Source organism: Manacus vitellinus, unplaced genomic scaffold (assembly GCF_001715985.3).
Source record: "Manacus vitellinus isolate BGI_N305 unplaced genomic scaffold, ASM171598v3 scaffold_3_pilon, whole genome shotgun sequence".
In the NCBI taxonomy this organism is placed as follows: Eukaryota; Metazoa; Chordata; class Aves; order Passeriformes; family Pipridae; genus Manacus; species Manacus vitellinus.
In genome coordinates this window covers 38,531,761-38,557,929 of record NW_021940535.1, presented here as the reverse complement: position 1 = coordinate 38,557,929, position 26,169 = coordinate 38,531,761, and the positions used below count along the sequence as shown (strand labels likewise).

At 38.2% G+C, this 26,169-nt stretch overlaps 1 protein-coding gene across 3 annotated transcripts in view; it reads left to right on the top strand.

Moving 5' to 3' along the window:
* The first annotated feature begins 1,102 nt into the window (after window positions 1-1,102).
* ARHGAP21 (Rho GTPase activating protein 21) overlaps window positions 1,103-26,169 on the top strand; it is an 81,407-nt gene continuing 56,340 nt past the window's right edge. For 2 of the 3 annotated variants that reach the window (XM_029961709.1, XM_029961710.1), the window contains exons 1-3: window positions 1,103-1,228; window positions 15,717-15,899; window positions 21,775-21,799. In XM_029961709.1, the coding sequence (XP_029817569.1) occupies window positions 1,145-1,228; window positions 15,717-15,899; window positions 21,775-21,799 (292 nt within the window). In that variant the 5' untranslated portion in view covers window positions 1,103-1,144. The remainder of the gene's footprint in view (window positions 1,229-15,716; window positions 15,900-21,774; window positions 21,800-26,169) is intronic. The other variant, XM_029961708.1, reaches the window with a different exon arrangement.

Here is a 26,169-nt window from a genome sequence, read left to right as displayed (position 1 = left end):
CTCTTTGGCCACACCATTTGTTTGACCCTTGTGTACAAGTTTGTTGTATTTCCAGACCGCTTTTATAGCACGATTTTTCTTTCACATTTGAAGTACCTTTCAATCATTGGACCATTACTGAACCAAAAGGTGAATTGGCCACCTGTTCTGTAGCTGTTCCTCCATCCTTTCTCAAGATAGAAAAGTCTCTTGTGTCTCACAGATGTTGTTAGCTACTTGTATCATTTAAACTGCAGTTATTCTAAGTTGGTTCTGTGATGGGTCTAATAGTTCATGTAATCGTCAGATAAAATGTGTATGTTTCTGCAGAAACACTTCCAGTCTGAATCTCACCTTGGAAGGGGAGTATAAGGTAGACAGTCCTGATACAGAAAGTGAGGTGCATGCTGAAATAGGGTAGTTGTTCACAGATTGCAAAAAAGAAATAGATGAAGGAAGAAAGAAACTTTTCCAGTATTTCTTCAGTTTCTCAGGATCCCTCTGGTGTTGCAGCCCTGTCAATATGGTTTTCATCCTTCATTACAGAAGGCAGTCAGTGTTTCTGTGCAATGCTAACAGTACTCCTGTAGGTTTAAAGAGAAGTCTGCTGTTTAAGAGCCCAAAGTAGATAAACCCATATACTTTTTATGAAAACTGAAGTTCTCATAACATTGAGAAATTGCTCTTACTGTACTGTTTTAATATAGCCCAAATCTTTTGGATCACATGTAAACACAGGAGCCATCATCACAACTATGCCTAAGCAAGTTTAAGATTCAGATGATATGAATTATGACACTAAATTGCTGATATTCAGAGCAGTTTCAGCAGGAGCAGAAATGAAGGGTGTAGGGGAAAGAAAAAGCACAGTTTGAGAGTGCCTTTCTGTGTTTGCTTTAGTGTGATTTCTTAGGATGTTCTTATTTCTCATTTATTCCCAAGAATGCATAATTTGTCAGATTCGGAAGTATTATTTTGAAGAATGTTACTCAGTTCTGTCAGTTTGTCTTGTTGAGTTGACATATGGCTGGGGGGGGAAGGGAGACTGAACAGGAAGGAAAGTCCTTGTTCCTGAATGTCATTACTGCATAGCTCTCATATCCTCGAGGATCACCGGGACAAAAGCTGAGTCAGAGCACAGCAGCACTCTGCGCTAGAGCAAGACATGGCCCAGCTCAGGATTTTGGACTGCATTATCAATCACAACTGGAGTTTCATATGTAACCTGTATTGTGCATGGAGTGATCAGGTTTGTTGTTTGCTTATCCTTACATATGATTATATAATTTAGTATGAGGTGGAAAAAAAAAGGCTCCGGTCGATCTGTTCTCCCCACCCCCAGTCTTACTGAGGATGTACTATTAGAAGTCTTGCTATTTACTAAGTAGTTTTCTAGAGTTAGTAAGCATACAAAGCATGGTTCGACTATATAATTGCTTTTTTTAACACTTTGAGTCCTTTAGTTTGTTCTCTTTAGAGTCTTAAGCTTTGAGGAGTCTTACATAATGAATTGCACAGAAAAATAAATATGACATTCAGGAAGGGGGAGATATGCCAGGATAAACTGTGCTGTTAATAAATATAAAGCTGACTTGTTTTCCTGCTTTAAAAAGATGGAGCATCTTGGCTATTGCAAAATACTTGATCATGAATAGGATTAAAGTGTGAGGGGAGGTTACTTTTTTTTAACGTACAGGCTTAAATTAATTTCTGCAGGATGCTATTCAGTTCTTAATATGGACAGATTTAGGTCTAGTTCACTGACTTGCTGCAGAACTGGAGGGAAAACAAACAAATGAAACTTGCCTGGATTTTGAAGGAAAAGGTTTTAAAATAGAATTCACTTACTAAAGGGTTTTAAATAGTGTATGCAGTTGTAATATTACTTTAAAGGTACTCTAAATATTTGTATTTCTCATATAACATTCAACCAGTTACTTAAGAAAATTTTTTTTATTTTTCTCTGGTGTAAGGGGGAGGTAAGCACTTATAAAGTTGCAGTTTCAGTACACTAACTAAAGGCAGGTGATTCAGAAGTTTTTCCCACCATACATAGAAGTCCTTTGAAATAATCTACCATTTAAAATACATACTACCCCTGTATGTCATGTCTGTACTGAAGCTTCATAATCAGAGAAGTACCTTGCTATGTGATGGTGTTGTGGTTTGGTTTGGGGCTTTGTTTATTTGTGTCTTTTGTTTTAGTTTTCTTTGTTAGTGATGCAAAAACTGATTCACAGTGTCTGCTTAGCATGACAGGTAAAAAGTTTCTTCTGTTGAATTTGAAAAAACTGAGGAAACATGACACATTCTCTTAGAGTTAATTTTTACAGACACTGTTTGATCTGGTTTGCTTACATATATGTAAGAATTCACCTGTACAGTCAAATTCAGTGTGACAGTTGCTTCCTATACTTTCACAAAAATCAACAAGAAATAAGAAAAGGCTTGGCTCGTGGACAGTCCTGTGAAGTTTTAAAATGCATTTTAAAATTCATTTGATATAACTAGGGGGAAGGGAAAAGAGGATTGTTTTTTGAGCATATTGAAGTGAAAGATTTAAAAAACAGTAAAACACTGTTCTCTCCCCCTTCCCCAAAAAAACCCCATACCAACAAAAAAACCCTCCACCCCAACCCAGAACAGGGTTCACATAATCTAAAACATGTTTCCTACCAAACTAGAAAGAAAAACCAAGTTTTAGATCAATATACCTCGAATTACTTGCATGCTTGAGGTATAAATTTTACTGAACCGTTTGACCTTGCTAGATTTCATTAAGTAGACTGTGCAATTGCTGTGTGTGTTTGGGGTTGTTTTGTTTATTTTACCTGAAGTCAAGTCCCTGTAAACTGTACATTTTAATGAACTGCTGCCAATACTTTTCTTTGAAATGAAGCTGGGAGTTCACTTATGGGATATTACAGTGCAGCTACTCTCTTCCTACTGCACTGAAGTGCTGTGGCAGAAGTGGAAGCTGCCAGGCCTGTGAGAAACACTCTGCTCTGTACAGCAGTGCTGCTCTCCACCCAGCAGTGCCCAAGCAGGCGGCTGGTGAGAAAGCAGAGAGGTGACCTGGAAAGTCTAAGACTAACAGCTCTTCCTCAAGTGTAACCTCAAAGCACAGCTCTGCTAACTCAAGGGTACCATGAACCAAAGCACAAGTTAGGCAGCGTTTTTGACAATTCCCATTCATTCTGACCCCAGTAAAACATCAGGGGATAAATTACTCCTTGTCATGTGAGAGCTGAGTTGAAGACCTCCCTTACAGGAAAACAAGTTTTCTTCTAAAGAGTCATCAGAAAAACAGATTCAAGAAGAAAATGCAAACCTAATTAATTGTTTGCATGTGTCACTAATAAGTTCTCAAATTACATTACAAAGTCATTCTAAGGATTTCTTTTGTTTTTACTGCTCACTGCCTCCCCTCATGCCCTCAGCCCCCTCCCCCACAGCTTCCCAGCATATATTTCCCAAAGCTTGGTTTTTAAAACAGGAAACAAACAAGGATGAGATCTGTAAGGATATTTTCTCCTATCTACAATGGTAATTTATATTTTACAAGAAATACTTTCACAGTGCAGCGTGAAAATTACTATGGCTGAGCACAGTTGCCCTTTGCACTTTGATACAGGAAATTGTTATGTGTGTTAGAATGTTTTCAAAGGATATGCAGTGTTTCCTATTAAAACAGAAACCTCTAAAATAAAATTATTATATGGTATAAATCAGTGGAGTTCTGTTGGCATCAGTGAATTACAGTTTTTAGTCCAAACCTTGGATGGGATTGATGGCTATCATGTGGTGATGCATACACAGTCACTCAGAAGCCTTCTGCAAAAATCTAGAGTACAGAAATAAACTTGATTGCTTGCAGTTTTTCATCTTTCACTTTTTGTTCATGGGAGAACTTCATTACCTATCTTAAAAATATTTCCGAAAATGAATTATTGCAAAGTACTGGTGTTTAGCTTCTTTTTTGTGTTGTCTGTGACAGTTGTGGGACGTGGGATATATTCAAGTGTTAGAATCTTACTGGCAATTCAGAACTTAAACATGATTGCAAATATAGAATTGGTGAAGGAGAATAGTTGTTAAAAAGTTTTTATCCTGTAGGAGACCTTTATGTGCAAATTTGAATCTGTTCTTACCCGGACTGCTGCAGTAGTATCACAGATGATTAATCCTATTACTTATATAGTCTGGTCTTGGTAAACAAGGACATTTTAAGAGAGAGAGGTGGCCTTAGAAAGTTAAGACAATTTTTTTTTTAATGATAATCTGGTGTTTATGGAGTTGTAGTCTTGGAATCATAATTTAGCCATGGTCCAAGTAAAAGGAGTTCCTCAACGAATATATGGAAGTGCTAAGGTGCTAAGTAATATTTTTTCCTTAGTCACATACCAATTAGGCTCATCCTTGGTAAGGTGCAGTAGGAACTACCCCTCTGCCCTTCTAAGGACGTCCTTTATCAGCATTCAGCACGTGAGCAAACTCTTCAGATGCTTGGTATGTCCATTGACCTTGTGGCCATGGTGGGCTATATTAGAGCAAGTAGGTTTAAAACAGTAAATACCATTGCTTTAGATGGTTGGAAGAAGTACTGGTAGGTACTATAAAGTAGGTGATACAATGGTTTTGTGGTTTTTTTCCTACTTTCATCAAAAATACCTGTCTTTTGAGTGTCAGATAGGGAACAGTAGACCACAAGTTGAGTGTATGTTGTCTTCTTACCAGCACAGGTCATCACTGTGCTCTGAGCAGACTTCTATTAGTTTGAGGAGAGCAAAGCAGATCTCCTCACTTTCTGTTCTCATTGGTTCTTAGATGAACTGCATCAGGCTTCTATTTTTTATCTTATTGCTACCTCTAAAATTAATGATAATGTTCTCTCAGCCATGCAAATACTTAAACTTTGGGTTTCTTAGCCAGGGGTAAGCATTCTGCAAGTTCTGTAAACTTTTGTAGCTGGTCGAATTTCACTGCATGGGGTGGACCTGACCATTGCAGTTGTTGGGCTTGGAGGAACCTTCTTGTCAAAAAAACTGTATTGCTGTACATGAAAGTATGTTGATATGTTGTGCCACAGCAGCCAAGATGTCTTATTTGTGTTCTTTTTGCCTGGGGTTCATTATTGCAGGCTGTGCTTTCTGTGAGGCAGTACGTGAGAACGAGAGGTTGCAGTGCGAGCCCGGCTCTTGCCTTGCCTTCCTTCGAGCCCCAGAAGGCAGCAGTGCTGCAGCAGCTGCTGCACTGCAGCTATTTCCCTTCCTCCCGAGAATCTCCAGTAACATTAAAAAAACTTTTCAGTCTTCCAAATGTGTCACTTAACAGGATGAAATAACAAAGGTGGCTGCATTCCTTCTGAGATATTTGCAGCTGATAATAGTTTTGAAATGCGGTATTTATGTTACCTTACTGTGCTCTTCTGTTTATCTGCTGCCTCGGGCAGGGAGGGAATATGATAAAAATCTTGTCTTGGTAGCAATTCGAGATGTGCTGTTTTCACTGTAACTGAGTAAAAAGAGTAAAATCATTGCATGAAATAGCTGCTGACTTTACTCGTTGTGGAAATTCACATTACTGGAGAAACATTTTGTAATGTCAAGAAGTACAGGGAAGTAACTTGGCAACAGTGAGCAATTTAAGCCATAGTAATAGGCATGTAAAGACAAGTAGTTCTTAAATAAGCAAATAGATTTGTGGTAAAATAGGTTTCTTCTCCCCACTCCAACGTCCAGACAGGGATACAAATGTAGATTTAGTCATCTATATCAACCATTCTTACTGACATATGCAATGCAAACTGTGAGGAAATATGCAGGTCACGTATGATCACATCATAAGTCAATGCTCAGAAGCTTTTGGATTTGCAGTTAAACCGAAAATCCTGTGGACAACTTTCTCTTCTCTATCCTCTTAGTGATAACTCCTCTCTGGGCATAAAGATTTAAGATTTTTTTTCAGATTAATGACTTCACAGTCCTTTTTTAAGCATTTTCCTGTGCATTGTATCTTTGTAAAAGAAGTTCTTTACTGAAAAAGCTACCTTTCTTCCTCTCTTGTATATGCACAATAGATTACAAATGTAGAGGTTGGACATAATTTAGTTTGGATGTTTGGATATGTGGCTTTGCATCTGTGTATGCTAATTTTATTTAATTGTTCAAAACATAAGTTTATTCACTTCTGAGTTTAGGACTTTTAAAACTTAAGAGTGTGTTAATTTGCACGTTATATAATATGTTCAAATGTCTTGAAATGCAGGAATTGTATTTAAGTGATGAGTTTGCAGGAGTTAATAAATAGTCTCTGTATCAGAAAGCTTTAACACTGAGTAGCTCCAGCTGTATATTTATTTCGAGGTTATTTTTGAGGAGAGAAGCTGTGTATGTGGGGAGGTAAAAAAATCTTGACACATTTGTCATAGAAGTTTTGTGGTGTTTTAAGTCACGTTTTTCTGTGTTAAAATTCTTGTGATTTTTTTTGGCTTTATACAAATAGTTGTTCTCAAATCAAATAGTTGTTCTCAAAACTCTCCCCATGTGTCTCGGTAAACCTTCTGCAAACAGAGTCAAACTCTGGAATAACAACTCACTTGCAATAACCATGTTTTTAGGCTGACAGCTGAGGTTTTGACATTGAGAGGGTAAATTCCTTGATCTTCCAAAGGCTTCTGTTTGGCTTTGGGCAGGTCAGAGACTTTTCTGATGTACATGAAATAAAATCCTAAGTAAAGCCGCAATATTGCAGAATTGAATGAGCTTAAGTCTTAACAGTTTAAATTACTAGCAGGTATGATGATGTGGTTATTCAGATGAACTGATGTGTCTAGTCTCTAAATGATCTCATTTTCTTGTTTTTAAAACAGGAATGAATGTATTCTGTTTATGTTGAAAAGTTCAGTAGTTTCAGCAAGAGAAAATCAGCCTCATACTTACATTCCATAGAGAGCAGGTGTAAGGTGTATCACTGTCCCAGGGCTCAGCCCACAAAGTAAGTAAATCCCTTACTCAGCATTGTAGCTGCATCTTGGAGTAGCCTAATCCAAACACAGGTTTCCCATAAGGACAAAGAGGCTGTGGAAAAGTGGTTGTTCTCCTGGGTGGTTGGGTCAACTTAAACTATGTCCCTTGTAGTGTTAATTTTTTGATCCAAGACATAGTCTCTGTGGAGAGAAACAGTATGAACTGAAGGAAATCTGTAGGTGGTTTCAGAGCTGACATTAGTTTCAAGTGTGGTGCATCAGGTTATTGAAATGGGGTCTGTGCAGGTTGGGTTTTACACTGTGCAGTGATTTGGTTTTCTTAATGGCTTCTACAGAGCTATTTCACATGTAAATAGGTTTGTTGTAATAGTCTGGTGAAAGTGTAGTGGAAGCTGTCTGGTATGTTGTGTGTTTGATAAAACCCATGTTATTCTAGAAAGCAGAAAGAGTACAGACTTCACTGAAACTCATTCCAATTTTCGCAGTAGTGTACTTAGCTGGGAACGTAGGCAGTGTTTCTTATGGTCCTCTCCCTGTTTGTAGGAAGCAAGAGTGGGTCACGGGGCAGCTGGTATTCTTGGGTCTGTGAATAAATTCCCATAGGTTGAAAGAAGCAGTATAAGGCAGCTCTTGACAGCTGGTGACTGCAAACCACTCTTTATCACTTCTGTCAGACTGCTGAGAAGGTTCTTTTATCATGCATGGAGTAACCTCAAAGTTTCTTCAATGCTGAGGGGCAGAAGCAAGCTTTCTTAGTCTTGTGTCTCTGATATTTCCAGATTACACTGTAAGATGAGGACAAAGCATTTCCTATTCTTAACAAGCAACGACAGAACATGCAGAGAAGGAAAAGTTTCAATTTAGCTAAATTAAGATCACATGACATTTTGCTGTTGTGCTACCAGCCCTGCAGATGTTTCCTTTCTTTCCAGTTTAAGGATGTAGCTGTTAAGAGGGGAGGCTTTTGCTAATGAGTCTATAAGAAAACAAGGAAGCTCTCAATTTCTTTTTGTTTTTAATGTTTTTCTGACTAAATTTAATACTATGAACTCCATATTTATTATTGTAAATACTAAATTTGAACTACAAACAAAAATATATTGTGAAAATACTTTGTATCTCTGTTCTGTGAAGTCTGCATACTTTTTACTCTCTATCTTGGTTCTGTTGCTTGAAATTGGCTGTTACTCTGTGGGAGTATAAGACATGATCTAAACTGAAGTGCACTTAATTAGCTTTGCAAAGAAATCTCAAATTGAGTAGTATAGTTTTTTGATGTGGCCAGATTACTACTAATATGTGTGTATATATATATGCACACCCACAAAACATAGGATACTTTTTTGTGTGTATGTATATGTGTATAAAAATAGACATTGATATGGTAGATCAGGATCACTTTAATGAGTTCAAATATGGTAAACTTGCTAGTATGTGATGTTTAAATGGAGATCTGGGAAACTGGGTTATGTCTACATGTTGAGGGATTAAGTGCTGAGTGTGGAGCAGTCCTGTTTGAGCAGTGGTGGAGCAGTAGTCACCAGACATGAACTTGATTTTGGTGAAGTTAAGAGCATGGTACAACAAGTTCAGCTATCAGAACAACACTATGAGAAAACCAGAGCTTGTGTTGTGTATTTAAAAAAAAAAAAAAAAATCTAGCCAGACTTAGTAGGTTGGGATTTTCTCTCCTCTGATGTAGAAGAACTCTTTTGAATCTCACCTGGCCTGGGAAGCCGCACGCGGCTTTCATTCAAGCACGTATGTCTAGCTAGGCTCAGTTTGCAGAGCCACTTGGTGTCACTGTTTTTAACCCAGAGCCAGGTAAAACGAAAAATTTTCAGTTGAACAGATGCATGGAAGCAACTTGATTGAGATCATTCTTGCTGTAGATAGGCTTCAGCTTTGCTTTTTAGGTCTTGTGGAGTAGTGATGAGACTGACACAAGCAGCAAGTCTTGTGCTATACAGGGCAGCCTTTCATGGACAGTAGAGTGCAGTAAGACAGATTTGAGCTGTGTAATAAGATGCACACATAGAGATTTTTTTTGTTTGCTTTCTGTGTATGTCGATCTTTTTGAGAACTGAAATACTTTATCTTGAAAATACTGTTTCTCCTTTGAATGATTGTGTTTACTGCAACAGTAGTAGTACAGAAGTACACAGAAACACGTATCACTGAGTCCTCCTTCCACCCCCAAGCCAGCTCTGTAGCCTGCGTGGTGCTTGACAGAAATTCATGTTTCCTTCCCTGTGCCTCCCAACCATCTGCCGTGCTGGCACAGATGCTTTGCTTTTGAAAGGTCGCACATTTCCCACTTACTTCATATGCTGGGAGTAGTCAGGTATTGCCATCTTAGGCCTTGCTTCCTACCTGGTCTTGGTTTGAGGATATGATTTATGTATTTTATTGAATTGGATTATTCAGTTCTGAGACGCGCTTCAAAGTGTGCATTGGTGTCCTCATCAATCTGTGCTACAGGCAGGCAGTCGCTTTGTTATTGAACTAAAAGAATATTCCAGGCTTATATTCTACCTGGGTGGGATTCACAGTCCTAAAAGAAAATGGTAGGTTTGGTTTGCTGTCAGGATTATTCCCTAGCACATGCCTGAATTAACTTCTATTAGTTCACCAAAAAGGACCTGGGCTTAGTGCCATAACAGTGAGTTAAAGTGATAAAAAGTGGGCTCCTGTGAGGGACACACTTAGACCTGTGGTCGTTCCATCGAGCGACGCTCACGTCTTTATTGCCTTCCCTTGCTCTGAATTGTTGTCTCATTGTGGCTATTGGCAAGAGCCAGGGGGGCTGAGTGAGGGAGAGAGCTCTCACAGAGACCACCTCACTGCTGCTGGTGGCTGCTCAGGTCCCACACGACCAACCAACGTGAGCAGCAAACATGAGAAATGACATTGCCCATCCTTCCCCTTAGTCTTAGGGTGGTCACTAATAGTTTATTTCTGTTTTCTTGTTGTTCGATACTGAACCATTCATCGTGGTAACTTAGTCTCCATCTGTGGTCATAAAGAATTTGGATCTTGTTCTAGAGTCATAGTTGAGTTCTTGTTCGTTTGCCTTTATTATCCTTTCCAGTTACTGCATCCTCAGCTGCAACTCCAGAGAAATATTAGTGTTGAGGAGTTTCAGCAAATATCCTTCATTTCACACATGCATAACACCTGTCCCATAAGAGATGAGTGCAGTTCCATGGTGACTCTGAGAGCTGACACTGTCCCAGAGTTTTGGAGTTGAAATTTTCCTCTGGAGACTGATTTTTCCTCTTTTATAGTCTCTTCCCTACCCCCTTTCCCCCCGTCCCTTGCACCCCTTCTTGAAAAACTGCAGCATGGAAGAAACCTGTGCCCCCAGTTCCAAAACCAGACAGCAATGGCCCCAGAGCAAGGGCCCTGTCTAAACCAGTTTTATCTGTCTGTGAATGCTATCTGCTGATGGTTTTATGTGTGTGGACTCAGGCCCCGTTTATCTCCACATCTCGGCTTTCTCTTGTGGTGAGAGCGGTTCTGTAGCTGTTTGATCTTTAGAGCTTTGAGGGCTTGTTTACATCTCCATTTCCAGTTTCAGGTGCTTCATGACAGGTCAGCCTTCTCTTGGTAACTGCTGAAAACAGGCTCAGCAGTAACAAGCATTGAGCAACCTTTTGCTGAGGCTAAAAGTGATGGAACTAATTTGTTTTGAGAAGAAAGCTGTGTCCTGAATACTTGACAGATGAATTTACTTAAAATGGCACCTTTGTGTCAGTCATTACTTTCTTTTTTTAACTGAGAATGACTTCTGTATACGATGCTGTTTGTACATTCCAGTTTGATTTAAAAACACATTAGAAATTACCTTATGGCCTTAGACAGTTTCAGTACGTGATTGTAGTATTTGGCTTTATAAATGTGACCCATTTTCCTTGAAACTTTGATTTATGAGCTTGAGAACTGAAAGTAAAAGAATAATTTTACACTTTTAGTGAATGATTCTGCTTCTCAGGTGCTGCTATGATAAAACATTGGCTGGCTTTGTGTGTTGGTTATACCTTCCTGTATTGCAAATGAGGATGGAGATAATGTATGTCAGAGAAAAGTTGTATAACCTTTTATCTGGCTGTCTTATAGGCAGGCTTTTTTCCTACACATTCTGTAGTCTTAGCTAGAAAAGACCTTTTTATTTCTTCTCTGTTACCTTTTTAAAGAACCTAATGCATTGTCACATTAAAATAAGGTCAGACTGTTCTAGAAAAGCCTTTTTTCTCTGCAATAGCAGATTTAACAGGGCAGTTACCTAAGTGATAACTACTTAGGTATAAAAACTGGGGAAAATAAATGACCTAGTACAAGAAATATCACTGTTTTCAAGTGAATCTAGCATTTATTAGGGCATTTGGAATATCCTGTGTGTGTATCAGGATGATTTTAGGGATTAATAAGTATCCTTCTTTGCTCTGGCTTATGTCAGTAGTTACTAAAAAAACCTAAAAATCACATGATGGCTATTGAGTCAGTAAAATCAGGTAATATCAGCGCATTTTCTCCTCAGCGTGTATCTATGTAGCTGAACTGCTGTTTCTTGGTAGACTAGCTAAAAGTTGAACATTGCTAAACGCAGCTGAAGCAGGTGCTGCTTAGCACAGGCTTTCTCCAAGCTGTTACTGAGATATTGATAGAAAAGTCCCCTGGATAGTCTGGTGTGGGGGTGGGGAAGGGGAGGATGTTGTTTGTTTGGTTTGGGGGTTGGGGTTGTTTTGGTTTGTTTGGGTTTTTTTGGGTGTGGGGTTTTTTTTAATGCAGCTTTAGGCTCCAGAAAATATAGTGTGGGTAACCCTTACATTTACAATGAGACTTATTTATGTAATTTATTTGTGAAGCGTTCTTTATGGTAAAAACCCCTAAAACAAAATGGTTTAAAAAGTGTAGAGCAAATCTGGATGCCAGTCCTGTGTCTCTTTAGAAATAATTTTGAACTTGTGTAGTGAACATAAAGATAAAAATGGGTTGGTCATACCAGCTTTTAAAATGGCTTGAGTGATTTTTCCAGAATTGATAGTGCAATGTATCAGTTATTTCTTGTGTTCATCACTGTCCACCTATGAAGACAGCATTCAGAAGTTTGACCATACCTATTTATCTGTTTAGACAGTCAAGATAACAATTCTTTATTGCTAACTTGTATTGCAGCTATGACTGTCACTGAAGGATTTTTAGCATACTCACTATAGGTCTGTAAATTGATCAGAAGATTAAAAATTAGAGGGGCTTTGGGAAAGCATGCAGGTTGGATGTTGGAGCTTTTTGAATTTTCTTTTAGGCTGGTATAATGAGAAACTGTTGATTTGAGATTTACTCTTAATTGGAAATAAAATAATTTACAAACATCAAGGCTACTTACTGATTTTTACGTAATTCTGTTAATTTGTGTTAAGCTGCCAGCGATTCTTGTAGTTTTTTATGGTGCCATCTGATTTTTCATGGATGCATTCATTGCTCAGAAAGAAAGGCTAAATACAGTATTAAAAACAAGGTATCCATTTTACAATGGACTTAAGCATCTGTTGTATGTCCTTGTAATTGCATAGAACAGGAAATGATGCTTTGAGATACTTTGTGCAGAAACCTTGTATGAAAAATTCCTGAGGGAAATGATGCTTGAATCATTTTTAGTAGCCTGGGATTCTTCAGTCCTTGAACTCAATTGTATGCATTCTGACTTCAATTTTGAGCACTGAATCTATAGAGAAATAAACACATTTCAATGAGGAATATGGCACAATAATATTGGGTTTGTTGGATTTTATATAAAAGAAAAGAAAGCATTCATTTTTCATCTCTTGAAATGCAAATGACTCTATCCAAAAGACACAAATCACCTTATGGATATGAGATATTTCTGTATTTGTAATTTGATATTTGGCTCACAAGGGAAACCGTGTGGGTACTGTGCCTTCAGTAATGTATTCTGGCCTATGCTAAACATCATCTGTTTCTCGCTTGCTGTCTTGCATCCTTGTTTTGTTTGTGTTTTTGAAAACTTTTCTTGTTCCCTTTTAAAGACTTTTCTGGCAAGGGATATTCTGGTGGGTGTGCTGTGGTTGGACGTGTCACAGGGTTACTCAACAGATGTTGACTCTCTTTGTAAATCAGATTCTTGCTTGTTCATAGTGGTGGCTGAAAGTTGCTATTACTGAACATATCTCACATTTATTACTGATACTGGCTTTTTCTGTTGCTGTGTTGGCAGACCTTGCAAGGGGTCCAAGGTTGGCATGAAGTTAACCTTTCCCTTTTGGCATCTTCTTTCAAGAAATAATTTTTTGACTGGGAGTTTATGAATAGCTTTTAGTTCAGCAACTTGTGTGAATGCTAAAAGTTTACATGAAATTACAACGAAGTTAGAGGTTCTCTTGCTACAATGGAATGCTGCAGCTCCTATTTGTCAAAGCTGGTGAAGTTCTGTCTGGCTGTATTTCAGACTGAGGTTACAGTACTTCTGTATGTAAACTTCTGCAATCAGTTGTTATACGTACTAAAATTACCTTTTGACTAATTAAGGAGGTTTTTTTTAGAAAAAAGATGCAAGTAGATTTTTCAGTGCTACATTTAAGCTTGTTGTTTGCTTATTAAAGGTTTTTGATACCTGTGGTTGTTTGATCATTCAAAACTTTGCATCACACATTGCCTATAAAAATCTGAGAGGAGAAACAAAAGATTGCAAGAGAATGTTAAATAGACGGGTTGCTGCCCATCACTTAACAGAGGAAATCACTGTCATTTTTTAGAGGTCAGTGATTTTATTTTTTCATTAGGAATTATTTCTTTTGCCAATTTACTAGGATCAAAATGTTCTTACTGGCTCCAGTTTCTGCTCGTGTCCTGAGATTGAAAGCCTGAGAAGGGACATTTATTTGTGCAGAACTGTAAAATGCTGTCATGTTCAGAAGCTGAACAGAGTGGTTGGGAACACCTCTCAGTAACAAACCCCATCCTTAGGCTAAAGGACTGTCTAAATTTTACCTTAATCTCTGCACTGTTTGAACTTGAAACTCAAGCCACTCATCTTCGCAGTTCCACAGCGCTCACTAATTTTTCATTCGTTAGCCATCCAGTTACACAGTCTTTTCAGTTTCACACTAATACTTTAGAACATGAATGAAGATGATATATGAGGACAGTCTAGGCTGAGACAGAGTCCTTGATATTTATAACTGTTCTTTTCCAAATCTGCTGATAATCCTTCCAGGCTGTTTGGAAGAGCAGGACCCTGTCAGGGTGCTCTGCATTCTCTGTATTTTTTTTTCAGAAGCAGCTCCATTTCTTGACTTGGCTGTAGCACCAAGACCCTTCTCAATTTGTATGGGTTTTTTTCTTGCTGAAAACAGGGTCGTTGGAGGTAGGGAGCACTGGCTAGTATTTATGGACATACTAAGATGTGGATTTCTGAGGACAAACTAGCATCTGTGAAAAGTGTTATGCTTTACATACCTGAATGCAGAATGTTGTTCTGGCAGGTTAACTGTCTCATCAAGGAGCTGCAACGTTTTCCATTGTGGTTAGAGTGGAAATGCATTGTCTTCTCTGTAGATATTGGTTGGAGTTGGCTGAGCCCACCTTGCCAACAAGCACTGCAGTTCAAGATACCAGGTGTAAGACTGAAGCAAAAGAGATTATTTTGGAGCAGACCAGGGAGAAAACCAGGCAGTAAATTCTGACACGTATCAGCCAGTTGCTGAGCCACAGCAGCAGAGCTACTGGAGGACAAGAAGGCTATTATTTCTGTTTGAATACCCTTTGAATAGGGTATAGGCTCTGGTATCTAAATTTGTTTCACGCATCGTTTAACTGGGATCTTTAGAGGAGGGTCATAGGATTTTGCATGCTTTCTTTGTATGTCTCCTGCTTCTGATTTGAAATGTTATGTGTGGTATGACACTTTGAAAGTTGAAATGGAAGATTTCATATAAGGCTGAGAAGATAAATATTTTAATAATAATCATATGTTTCCTGAGTCATAGCTATATAAAATTGCCCGTAAGAAAAAAAAAACAAAAACAAAAACCAAAAAACAAGGTGGCTTATTTCTGCATGACAGGAGGGATTATAGTAGGACTGTAAAATGAAATGAGACTTTTTTACTTTTGTATTTAGAGTTTGCATACTGAAATGTTCAGAGGAATTAACTAAGGATGGAGAAAACAAAGGTGAAGTAATAGATATGAGTAGAGGAGAAGTGTCTTGCTGAAGAAGCCTAACCAATTGTACATGTTCTGCAGTTCTGTTTTACTTGTATTAAGTGAGGAGATACAAGTGGAGAAAATCATGCCTGCATTTAAGTGAGGAAAAGAGGAGTTTGTTTTGTACTTAAGTGTGTGAGATGTGTGCACCCAAAAATTGAGTCCCAGAAGTCACATATTTGTCTCTAAATAGAGAGCAAATAAAACACGAAGCTGTACACATTTGTTGTGGTTCATTCAAGTCTTTCATTGTTGTACGTTGACTTTTTCATATCTAGGTCCATTTAAAATTTAAGACTTATTCTGCGTGCAGTATGACCAGAGGTGTAATGCTGTAAGGGATGCTGCTTTACAATAGACATTTCATTTGAAAGTAGTAGTGATCACCAAGTTATTTTGGTTATGGGGGGAGAAATTCTATTTTCAAGTGAACGAGAATATCTAGGAATTTTTACTCTCGTTTTCTTCTTCTTTTCAATGATCTAAATTAAAACTACTGTGCATGTCTTTTTCTATTCTAGGCATCAAAAAATAAAGATGGAAAAGAACAGAGTGAAGCTATATCACCATCGGAGGAGGAAGAAACTTTCTCTTGGCCTGGTCCCAAAACTGTCGTGCTGAGGAGGACATCTCAGGGTTTTGGCTTCACCTTAAGACACTTCATAGTTTACCCTCCAGAATCTGCAGTACAGTTTTCTTTTAAAGTAAGTGAAATTAGTTGTGCACAACTAATGCACTTAATATATAGCCATGTACCATTTAGGATCAAAAATCCAGCTTACTTGGAAGTAAATGTATTTGTAGATCTGTGTGACACAGATGAAAGATCCCTCGTGTGTAAGGTGGATGACTGAGCATGTCAGTCTGTTAAAAATATTTGTACCATGGGTAAGACCAGTGGTCATTGCAGAATATGGAAATACTTTTCTGTACAGATTTTTTTTTCTTTTTTTTTTTTACCCAAAGCCAGTGTCATTAATTAGTTTGTACATCTTTTAAAGTGTAGACTTCAAGGGTTTGGATTTCTTCTTTGTTGTTGTTGTTCCCCACCTCCCCAAATTGAAGTTTGTCATACCATCATACTAAGAGATGAAGAAACATTAGTTTGTCTTAGTTTCTAAATGACTATCCTAAAATTAATGTACATTAGAAAGACAGGTTATGTTTCTGTGTTATGTTCTTTGTGCTGAAAAGAACGACATCTGCAATTCTCTGTTAGTCAAGAGACAGATATATACAAAATATATACAGGCCTACATTAAAGAACAACTTCCTTAAAGTATTTTACATTATTTTTATTTAAAACAAGTAGATGTTAAGTTGCTAATTGATCTGCCTTGCTCAAAGAGTGTACATATTCTCTTCTGTGACTGAACCTTTTGAATGCTGCTGTAGTACCAGGTGTTGAGAAAAAGTGCCTTTAATACTGAGAATTTTAATATCGAGAGAGGGTGTTTCCTAGTGAGTTCAAATAAGATTTGCTCATTTTAAAGTCATCAAGTGTAAACGTTTTCATAATCAATGCCACCTCTCAGTTTTGCTTTTGCTTTTCCAGTTAGGCAGAGGAATAGATTGTTACCGAGCTGTGGAATGGGTATTGAAACTTTCCTGAAAGAGCACGAAGCTAATTGACTCATGTGTCTCTGCAGGAGTCTTTCATTAAAGTTGTCTTTCTTTGCCTGTCCTTGGTGGCTATAAGATTTCTTTAGAAGTAGAAAAAGCTTTACAGGAGAAAGCTGGCACATTTTTCCAGTTAACTTCAGCTATTCGGCCTGCACTTGAGTGCCCAGATTTTTTCTCTCAACAATGACTCACTGAAGTTATATGGAACTGAGACACTCAGCAGTATCAGGTGGTCCCAACGTTTCTGTCCTTCAGCATAGGTTATAGCAATCTCTGGTTGAATTCCAGTGTGAAACAGAGGAAGGAGGGTGGGGAAACCTTAGCCTTGAGCAGAACAAACTGCGTGCACTTGTTAGCATCTCCCAGCAAGAGCCCCTTTTCATGCTGAGGGTGAAAATAAACAGCATGAGCAGGATTAACCTCCTTAACTAAGAAGTGACTGAATACATGCTGGAAGAAAGCCATCACTAGATGTCTCTGAAGAGGTTAGTATGTTTTTCACATGCAAAAGGAGGCAGGCACAAGGAAGGGCAATATAAAAAAGGAATGTCAGTCCTTCCTCTCTCATTTATACCTGATGGTTTCTGAGAGAGGCCCAAGCAGTACATAGTGAGCCTGATACCTGTAAATCTCAAGATGTCTTGAAGCTCTAACTCCCCTCTTTTTCTGCAAGAAAGGTCTTAATGCCTTTCCTTTTTATCCTCCATGTCTTCTCTGATATGTCTGAATCTGGGTAATTCATTCCTATTTCTGTCTGGTTTTGAAAAGCAAATAATGAGATGGTTGAATGAAGACCTTTATTCACGGATTCAGTTTCATGTAAAAATGATAAGGTTTGTTTGGACCAGAGCCTGGTCAGTACTTCTTTAAATTAACTTGAGAGGTTATATTCTGTTTTCTTCCTTTTAATGTCCATGAGATAGAGCAAAAAAAGAACAGATCTCCCAAATTATTACTCCCGAGTCTTTATAAGGTGGCTTTTATAGAAATCTGTGTACCTAGGTTATGGTATGAAAGAATGAAATTCACCTGTTGTCAACCTGATCCTAAATGAGGCAAATCTGATTTCTCTGCAGTTCTTATTTGATCAAAGATCCTATTGGTTACCAGCTGATTACAGTCTCTGTCATCAGTTCTAAGCTCAAACACCTTTTCCTCTCTTTCCTCAATTTGTTTTGCACACCTTAAAGGGAGTATAATAATGATGAATATGATTTGGTTTTCTGAGTGTCTTGAATCTTGCAGTAGCCTTGTCCCTTCTTTACCCCTAAGAATGCATGTGATCCCCTCTGATTTAAGGCAGATACTACAGCTGGAAGTTGAAGATGCCATTGACATAACAGCTGGAGTTACTCAAATCTCCTGCCTGTTTCTCAGAGCCACAGCCCTCTGTTATCACAAGTGTCAATCTGATGCTGGGGCTTGCCCTCTAGATCAATGCAGAGGTCTTTTTTTGCCCCAGAGAAGGCTTTGCATTCTAGCTCCTTTGATTTTCATTTATTTATTCATTTAAATAAATTTTTTTCCACAAGGTAAGCTTGCCCTAAGATCTCTACATTTTACTGCAAATCAACATAAACTGGTAGAAGTAGTGAAAAGAAAAAAAAGCATCTAAAAGAGCTTTCTTTCAAACAATCTTTCCACATTCTTTGTGTATATATGTGGTTTTTATTTTTTTAATAGCTAGTCTTTGTTCCAATTCAGAAATATATAATGAAAATGTCCCCATTAGAAGTTCTGCTCCTGTTGCTTGCAGTTTGTGTGCTTGAAAAAGCTGTTGACAAATCAGGTGGAGTCCTCTGGGAAGAAGAGGACAAGACTCTTAACAAGGGGGGAACAGTGGCATCTCTAGGACAGAGAGCATAATGTTCTTAAGCCTGCAGGGTGTGATAAGGATCACACCACAACTGGATATTCCATGTTTTTAACAGGCTGGAGAATACTGCAACTTTGAAAGCCACTGAGGTGACTTTTCTTGGAAGCAAAGATCTCCACCCTAAAGGATGTATTGAGTGGAGAAGAGTGGGCATTACTTTAATAAAAATGTATAAGAACCTGTCCTCTGCCTAGATGTGTTTGAGGTGTTGGGATGTTATTTAAATTTTGAGAAGTTCAGTGTGCTAGTTGGTGTAATAAAAAATATGTTCAGTTGGAAAGCCTTTTTGTGTGTTGTCCTGAGGAGCTCTCTACAAGGAAGGAGTGACAGGGTGACAGTGGCTTGAATATGAGGGGCATCCATAAAGCTCTGTTTTCTCCATTTATATTCACATCTGACTGGATAACAGACCTTACTTGCTGTCATTGAAATGATTGAAAATGATTGATTATAATCAATTCAGGGAAGGATCTCTGCATATTTTAAAACTAAATAGTAGTATGTTATATTTAATTTATATTTTTATTATATATGTAATATTTTTATATTATATCTAATTTCTTTCATTTAAGTGTGTACGTAACACTGCAGGTCTCTCTCTCATTGTAATTGGTATTAATTAACTAATTTATAAACATTGTGATAGAGAAGGGTTATGGCAGGTTGTCTGGCAGGTCTTGTTGAGAAGGACAGCCCTGTGTGAAGGACGGTGTGAAAGATGATCTTGGAAACTGAGGCTGCGGTTTAACACATTTCATTTTGGCAAAAGTACTTGGCTGTGCTTATGTGGGGACACACCAAACTGGGAATAGCTGCACATTCAGGAATAACCCATTATGTACCCTCCTTGCTTCCCATGCCACCTTTCCCTTAAGAAAATTAATAAAGAGCGTGTGAAGGTTTCTTAAGCTAGCATTGCAAAAAACCACTGTTACATAATGCTTTTAGCATCAGATGTTTATTAGGATTTGTAAGAATCAGATGCTACTTTTGCATGAGAAGTTTGTTCTCCTGAGTCTCTCCATTTGTCTGAGAAGCAAATAAGTGATAAAAGAAAACCTTCTCTTAAGGTATGAATGCAGCATATACTAATATTTTGCAGTGTGTAAGAGGTGAATGTAGGAGGGAAAGCTGGTTTCAAAACACTTCCATTATGAAGCATCCATTCCATTTTTCAAGGCTTGAGCTCATTGGCTTGATACCGTGGAAAACTAATGTTGTGCAGCTGTCTTCTAAAACAGAGCTTTGCATAGCCAGTGACAAACTGAGAAGGCTATTGCAGTATTTACTAAATTACAGCATGTCTATATTAGATAACTTTTCACTTCCAAAAATTTTTGTTAAGTAGCGTCAAGCTGAGTAGCCTCCCATACATGTAACCCAGATTTTCTAGACTATGAGCTCTAATATTTCAAGTTGTAAAGATGTTTTTTTCAGTTCAGAGCTTTGATGGCAGATGTTAGCCTTATATAATTCTTCACTGCTGATGGGAGTTCAGCTGGCTGTTACAGGCCTTCAGGAGTAAGCAGTCAATAGTATTTGTCTTCTAGTGTGCTGTTGTTACCAAAGTATAGAGCAGACAGCACTCTCCAACTTAGGGAATACACTGCTTTAGTGCAGTGATAATTACCATGGCTTTTTCAAAGTAGGATGAGTGCCAGATTTCTGTTAACTCAAGTGTTTCAGGTTTGGGGGAGTTCTTTTATTGTTTCTCTCTTCCTTAAAGTTGCCTTTCTGTAGTATCTTACAAAGCTCCAATAGAACTTTTGTATGTGTCACAAGAAATCTATTGCTCCTAGGACAGGCTGGTCTCATCCTCATGATTATATAGTATTAGTATCCAGGTCTTATTCCCTCTCTTTCTTCAAATCTTTCTCTCTTGAATGGATTGCTCAGTTGAGTGTATAGTTGCCTTGAGAGTATTTAATATGAAAAACATAGTATTTTGTCTTTAAATGCAAAATACCTAGAAATTTGAAATTAGTCCATTTAAAAGTAGGAGGAAATATCCAGGTGAAAATTATTTCTGTGATCATCTCCTTGCTCCTTCTTTCCTTTAGGACAAAGCTGTTCTAATTAGCTGTAGTGAATTGTTAGAAATACTTTCTAAATAGTACATACTAGTCTAAGAAATTGTATTTAGATTGAACATCTATTACTCCATGAAGGTTACAGTTCAGAACACAAGTATTTCCATGCTTAAACTGTGCTTCTTAAACCGTAGAATTTTGTAGACAAGATTAACCACGATCTTTCATTCATACTGAAATATTGACTAGAAAGTATTTAAGTAATATTTTTTTTAGTTTAAGCATGCCATTTTCCATCAGTACTTTCTAGTTGTATGATTTTGGGGGGTGGGTGTGGTCAGGGGTTTGTTGGTTTGTGTGGTTTTGTTTGGTTTTTGTTGTATGTTTGTTGTTGTTTTGGGGGTTTTGTTTGTTGTTTTTGTTTTGTTGGGGTTTTGGTTGTGATGATGTTGTTTTGTAGGACTGTCAGTGATACCTGGTAGTTATGATTGTGTAATATAGTTCAATGAGCAGAAGGAGACTCTTCAAGGTTATTACTAAATAGTGTTTGGGGTATGTAGTTTTTCCTAGACAGTAGTACTGAGTGCAAAACAAAAATATTCAAATTTTGGGAAGCACGTTCAGACCTTGCTTACAAAATATTTTGTATCTCTTGCATATTTAGCTTTGAATCCTTAGATGAATAAAGTGTAGCCTTTCCTGCCTGGATTTCAGGGTGAAACATCCTTGCAAGAACACACAGTGCCGTATTAGGCTTCATGGCAGTGTTTCATGTGTTTTGGTACATTTGTTTTCACATAATGCTGTTCATGTTGTGTCTGGGGGGATGTTTCATAGGATTGTGCTTAGTTGTTTTTATAATAGCTATTACTCTACATTCTCAGAATAAAAGCTCTAATTCTCTAAGTTGAATAGTTGTGGAAAAAGTAGGAGGTACTGGAATACAGACTTAACCTTACAAGTTCACTTCAAGTCTTTATATCTTATAGATGCCTGTGCATTTTTTTCCATTTATTGAATTTTTAATATGCACTCTTTCTTCCTCCTTAGGATGAAGAGAATGGGAATAGACAAGGTATGTCTTGCTTTTATTCTCTCATAGATCCAATATATTGAATGCTTCATCTGTGTAATAGACTTCAATCACTACTTAAGAGTCTGAAACTTGAATTCACTTCAGTGTGAGCATTAAGCTCATTGATTAGTCACTTATTTCTAGGTTATGCCAGTCAGTTCCACTCCATTTTTATAGCTTTCTCCCTCTCACATTGCCTATGTCTGCTCTCTATCTTAATTCACACGTTAACTTACTTTTTGTAAAATATTTCCATCCCAGTTGATTTAAATTTCTCTTTGGTATTTAACTGTTTTCTCATCCATGCATCCATTTTGCTGATACCTTACTGTTTCCTTAAAAGGGTGAAAAATGTATTGATTTAAGGAAACTGGGTTTTCAGATTGGGAGCCCACCCACTTTTTGTTTTTCCCAGTCTATCGCGATGGGAAGGTACACAGGGGAGGTGGGATCAGCTGCCTTGTGAGTGCAGTGTGCAGGGCTTCAGTTTGTGCTTCACCTGGCAGAGCAGTGCAGCTCCCTGGGGACAAACCTGCTCAAAGCTGGGTGGCAACACGGGCTGAGTGCTTGTTTTACTGGTGGGTTATGATTTTTAGCACCTGCTTTTGGTGTATTTTTAAATACCTTGTTTAGTTGGAAGACAGAGGACATTTCTGAACTTCTGTTTCCATTTTCTTTGTGTAGCTGTGATATATTGGAAGCATTCTGGGAAATATGAATTTATTTGAACTTTCTTAGTTTTCTCTTGGAAGCAGATGGATTCATCCCTTTCATCCTCCTAGTTTTGCTTGGCTGTCATCACCTGTGCGTTAAACAGTGAAAAGTTAATCTCTTCCTACTCCTTATCACTCTCTAAACTTGAAACATCCTTTATCTGTTTTGACATACAAAAAGAAAAGGCAGATTCCTTTAGGAAGGGAAGGGAGTCAATGAGCTGTGCCAAACCAGTATGGAAGATACCACTTGTGGTCTAGAGAAAGGAGTTCTGTGGTATTCTTCTTCTTCTCACAGGGAGAACTCAATCATCTAAAGATGTTACGTAGTTCTGTTTATCTAAAATGTTATCTGAGATCTATTTTTCAGTAGAGGAACAGCAGTAAATAAATATTTCTTTGGTTCACTATGACACCTGTGCAGGTGGGAACAAGATTACTTTCTGGAAATTTTTGTTTAGCTACTTAAACTATGAATCACAGCTCAACTATTGCTTATTTATGGCAGCCTAGTATCTTGTATGCCCTGAAATACAGACCAGAGGGCACAAAGCACTCTGAAAAGGTAATGGCATTCTCACTAAGGAGAGAAGGTTTGACTTGTGCTCCTGGAAAGAGAAGACTGTGGGGCAGAGGATGTAGGTGCCAGTAGAACTTAACCTACCAGTTTTGTGTATTACACCTTTAAAAATAACAAAATGGGACAAAGTCTGTAAGACGTTTTTCTCCAGCATTTAGTGTGATCCTTGGGGGCGGAAGGGGGTGAAACTATTTCTATTTAGATTGCTGCAAGTTGTTCCTGTTCCCAAATGAGCTGAGTAGGCAGCTCGTGGGGAGAAAGTCAGGAAAAGCACCCATCTCATTTTGCATGTTCACAAACGTGATGTTTATTCAGCAACAGCAGGTACAGCCTTACGCCCCGAGTTCTGTGAAGGGTTATCCCAAGGATTCTTGGAGCCTTCGCACCGGGACACGGGATCGGGCCGCGTTCGGGGCCGTGCGCTGGAGCCACCCAGTGGCGCGTCCCGGGCATTGCAGCCGAGCTTGGAAAACCTGCCTCTGTGAAGCCCTGCCGTGATGAACAGGGAGAACATCCCGTTGATTAACACTATCCTTTTGAAGTTTGTAAATGATAATTCGCTCAATTCACTTGGGCTTTCCTGTCTGAAAGACAAAACTAAGGGGATTCAAGCTTTTGATTTTTGTGAAGCAGTGTATGCCAGTGCAGGAGTATCTCTTTTTATCAGTTTTCAGTGAAGATTTTGCCCTTTTGCTTTGCCCTTTTTGTAGGTTAAGCTTACCTTGAGGCTTTTTATCAGATTTAGCATTTATATATTTGATTAGGTGCATGGGAGAAAAGCATCTCTATTGCTATTGCCTTTTACTGAGAGCACTTGAGTATTTTTTTCTGAAGGAGCAGAGTACCTAATTAAGCCTAGAGGGCAGAAGATAAAAGTGTGTACCAGATTCGATGTATTCTAGCAGTGAAAGAAATATTTTTATATGGTCTTATATTCTCATGTAGAATTTAGTATATAATTAGATCATGCTCATGGCTTGCATTAATCTTACTTTTGATAAACAGTAAGGTTTCAAAGCATTTAGAATAAGAGGTAGTGCAGATTTGTCCAGGAGAGCTCTAACTGGGATGGAGGTGATGGCCAAGAAGCAGGATTGAGTTGTCAAGCAAAGAGGTTAGGATGCAGTGGATGGGAGGCACCTCATGGTCAACAGCTGGGACAGAAGTGGACCACCTCAAGCGTATGCACATGAACAAGGATGTGTCTACAGGACAATATGGGGAGATGAGGAGAGCTCTCATGCCTTTTTCAGGGCCTCTCTGAAGCCCCTGTGCACTCACACATGCAGCTTGGGGGACAACCAGGAGTTGGAGATCTGCACTCAGTAGCAGCGCTATGATCTCACTGGGATCACAGGAAGGGGGTGGGATATCCAACAGGAGAGGGCTAGGGTGCTGCAGGGGGTTGCTATGGGCATTTTGGGAGGGACAGGTTGGGACAGTATGGAGACTGAATTTTCTTTCTCGTCAAGTTGTGAGGGAGCAGCAGGAATGCATGGAGCTCTGGCTTAGGATGGGTGGGGAGCTGGCTTAGAGCTTATCATTAGGATTTGTGGGCAGACCCTGCGTGGGCAGTGTTTTGGTGGGTGTCTGCTACTGCCCTTTAATGGAAGAAGTAGCCAAGGCTTCCTGAGACCAATGGTGGAAGAGTCACATATGTGGGTCCTGCTCCTCCCTGGGGACTTTAGCACCCTTTTATCTGATGGAAGGGCAGATTAGATTTACCCTAAATATTTTGTAGTTACTATTTTAAAATTTTCAGTTCTCTCATACTTTCTCTGCACCAGATTGTTGACCTTAAGCCAAGTCATTAAAAGGCTTCTCTAAGAGGTACACCTTATCAGAAGATGCAGATCTTCCACAGTGGATTCTTTGCTGGAAAACTTTTATCAGCTTCTACTGTTTTCTTGAGAATTTCTGTTATACTTACCAGCCTATATTAAGTATTTCTTGGAGTTATTATCCCAAGAAATAACTTAAAGTATTTATTTCATGTATTCTGAGGATAGTTTGTCATCCTCAAATAAGTATTCTTATTTTCTGGAATTGCCATTTTTAAATATGCAGTTATTTATTTAAGTGGTATCTCACAGGTAAAAGTCTCCCAAGAGAGCATATTAGGAATATTTGGAGACAAACTCAAAAATACCTACACCTAGTAAAACCAGTAATATTATTTACTAAAACTTGTATTGTCAACATGTGGTAAATGGTGCTGGAGGAAAATGTTTCCATGCTGTTTCATTTTGCACTAAGTATGATTCAAATTCAAACATTATTTAAAACTCTAGATACCAAAATACAAGTTTAGTACATATGAAATTGGTTGGTAGTTCTTGTATATTGTCCCAAAACATGTTTTCCTTTAAAAATGTTTGGCTTGGTGGCCATGCTTAAAGTTAACGATGATAATCATAAAGAAATAGACTGAAAGAAATTTGATATTTCATGAGAACTAAGCTATTTTGTGTTTAACACAGTGCCTGGGATTCCAATATCATTATAATCCAGAATCTTTTTGTTTTAATATGATGTTCTTGCTTTTCATATGTTAATCTCTATTTCTATGTAGAAGTATCTATAGCGAATAGCAGCTCATTAATGAGATTTAAGACATCTGTTTTCACTGAGATTTCTAGAACATTAAACTGTGATCACCAGGCTATTTTTTTTCAGTGTGCCTAAATACGGGTTAAACTTTTTACCCTTCAGTTGTCTAAGCTAAATAGTTCCAATTTATTATCTGTGCTTCACTTCTGCAAGTGTGCTGTGATGATGTAGAGCCTTTGGGGGAAGGGTGGAAAAAATGCAGGAAAAGCTTTTTATTCCTTACTGCCACTTACATAAGACTTGGAGTTTTGATGCTTCATTTCTTTAAACAGATTCTTGATTTCTGTAAGGTAGTTAGTGTTCTCCCAGGATTTAATTTAATCCCATGCTTTTTAGTGTCATGGTCTGTTGGTTCTATCTGTTATGAAATAAACATATTGTGCCTGTGATGATGGGAACAAGGTTGATAAGGAACAAGAAAATGAATGTTCAAAACAAGTATTTGAAAGGTCATAGATTGCTGGGGT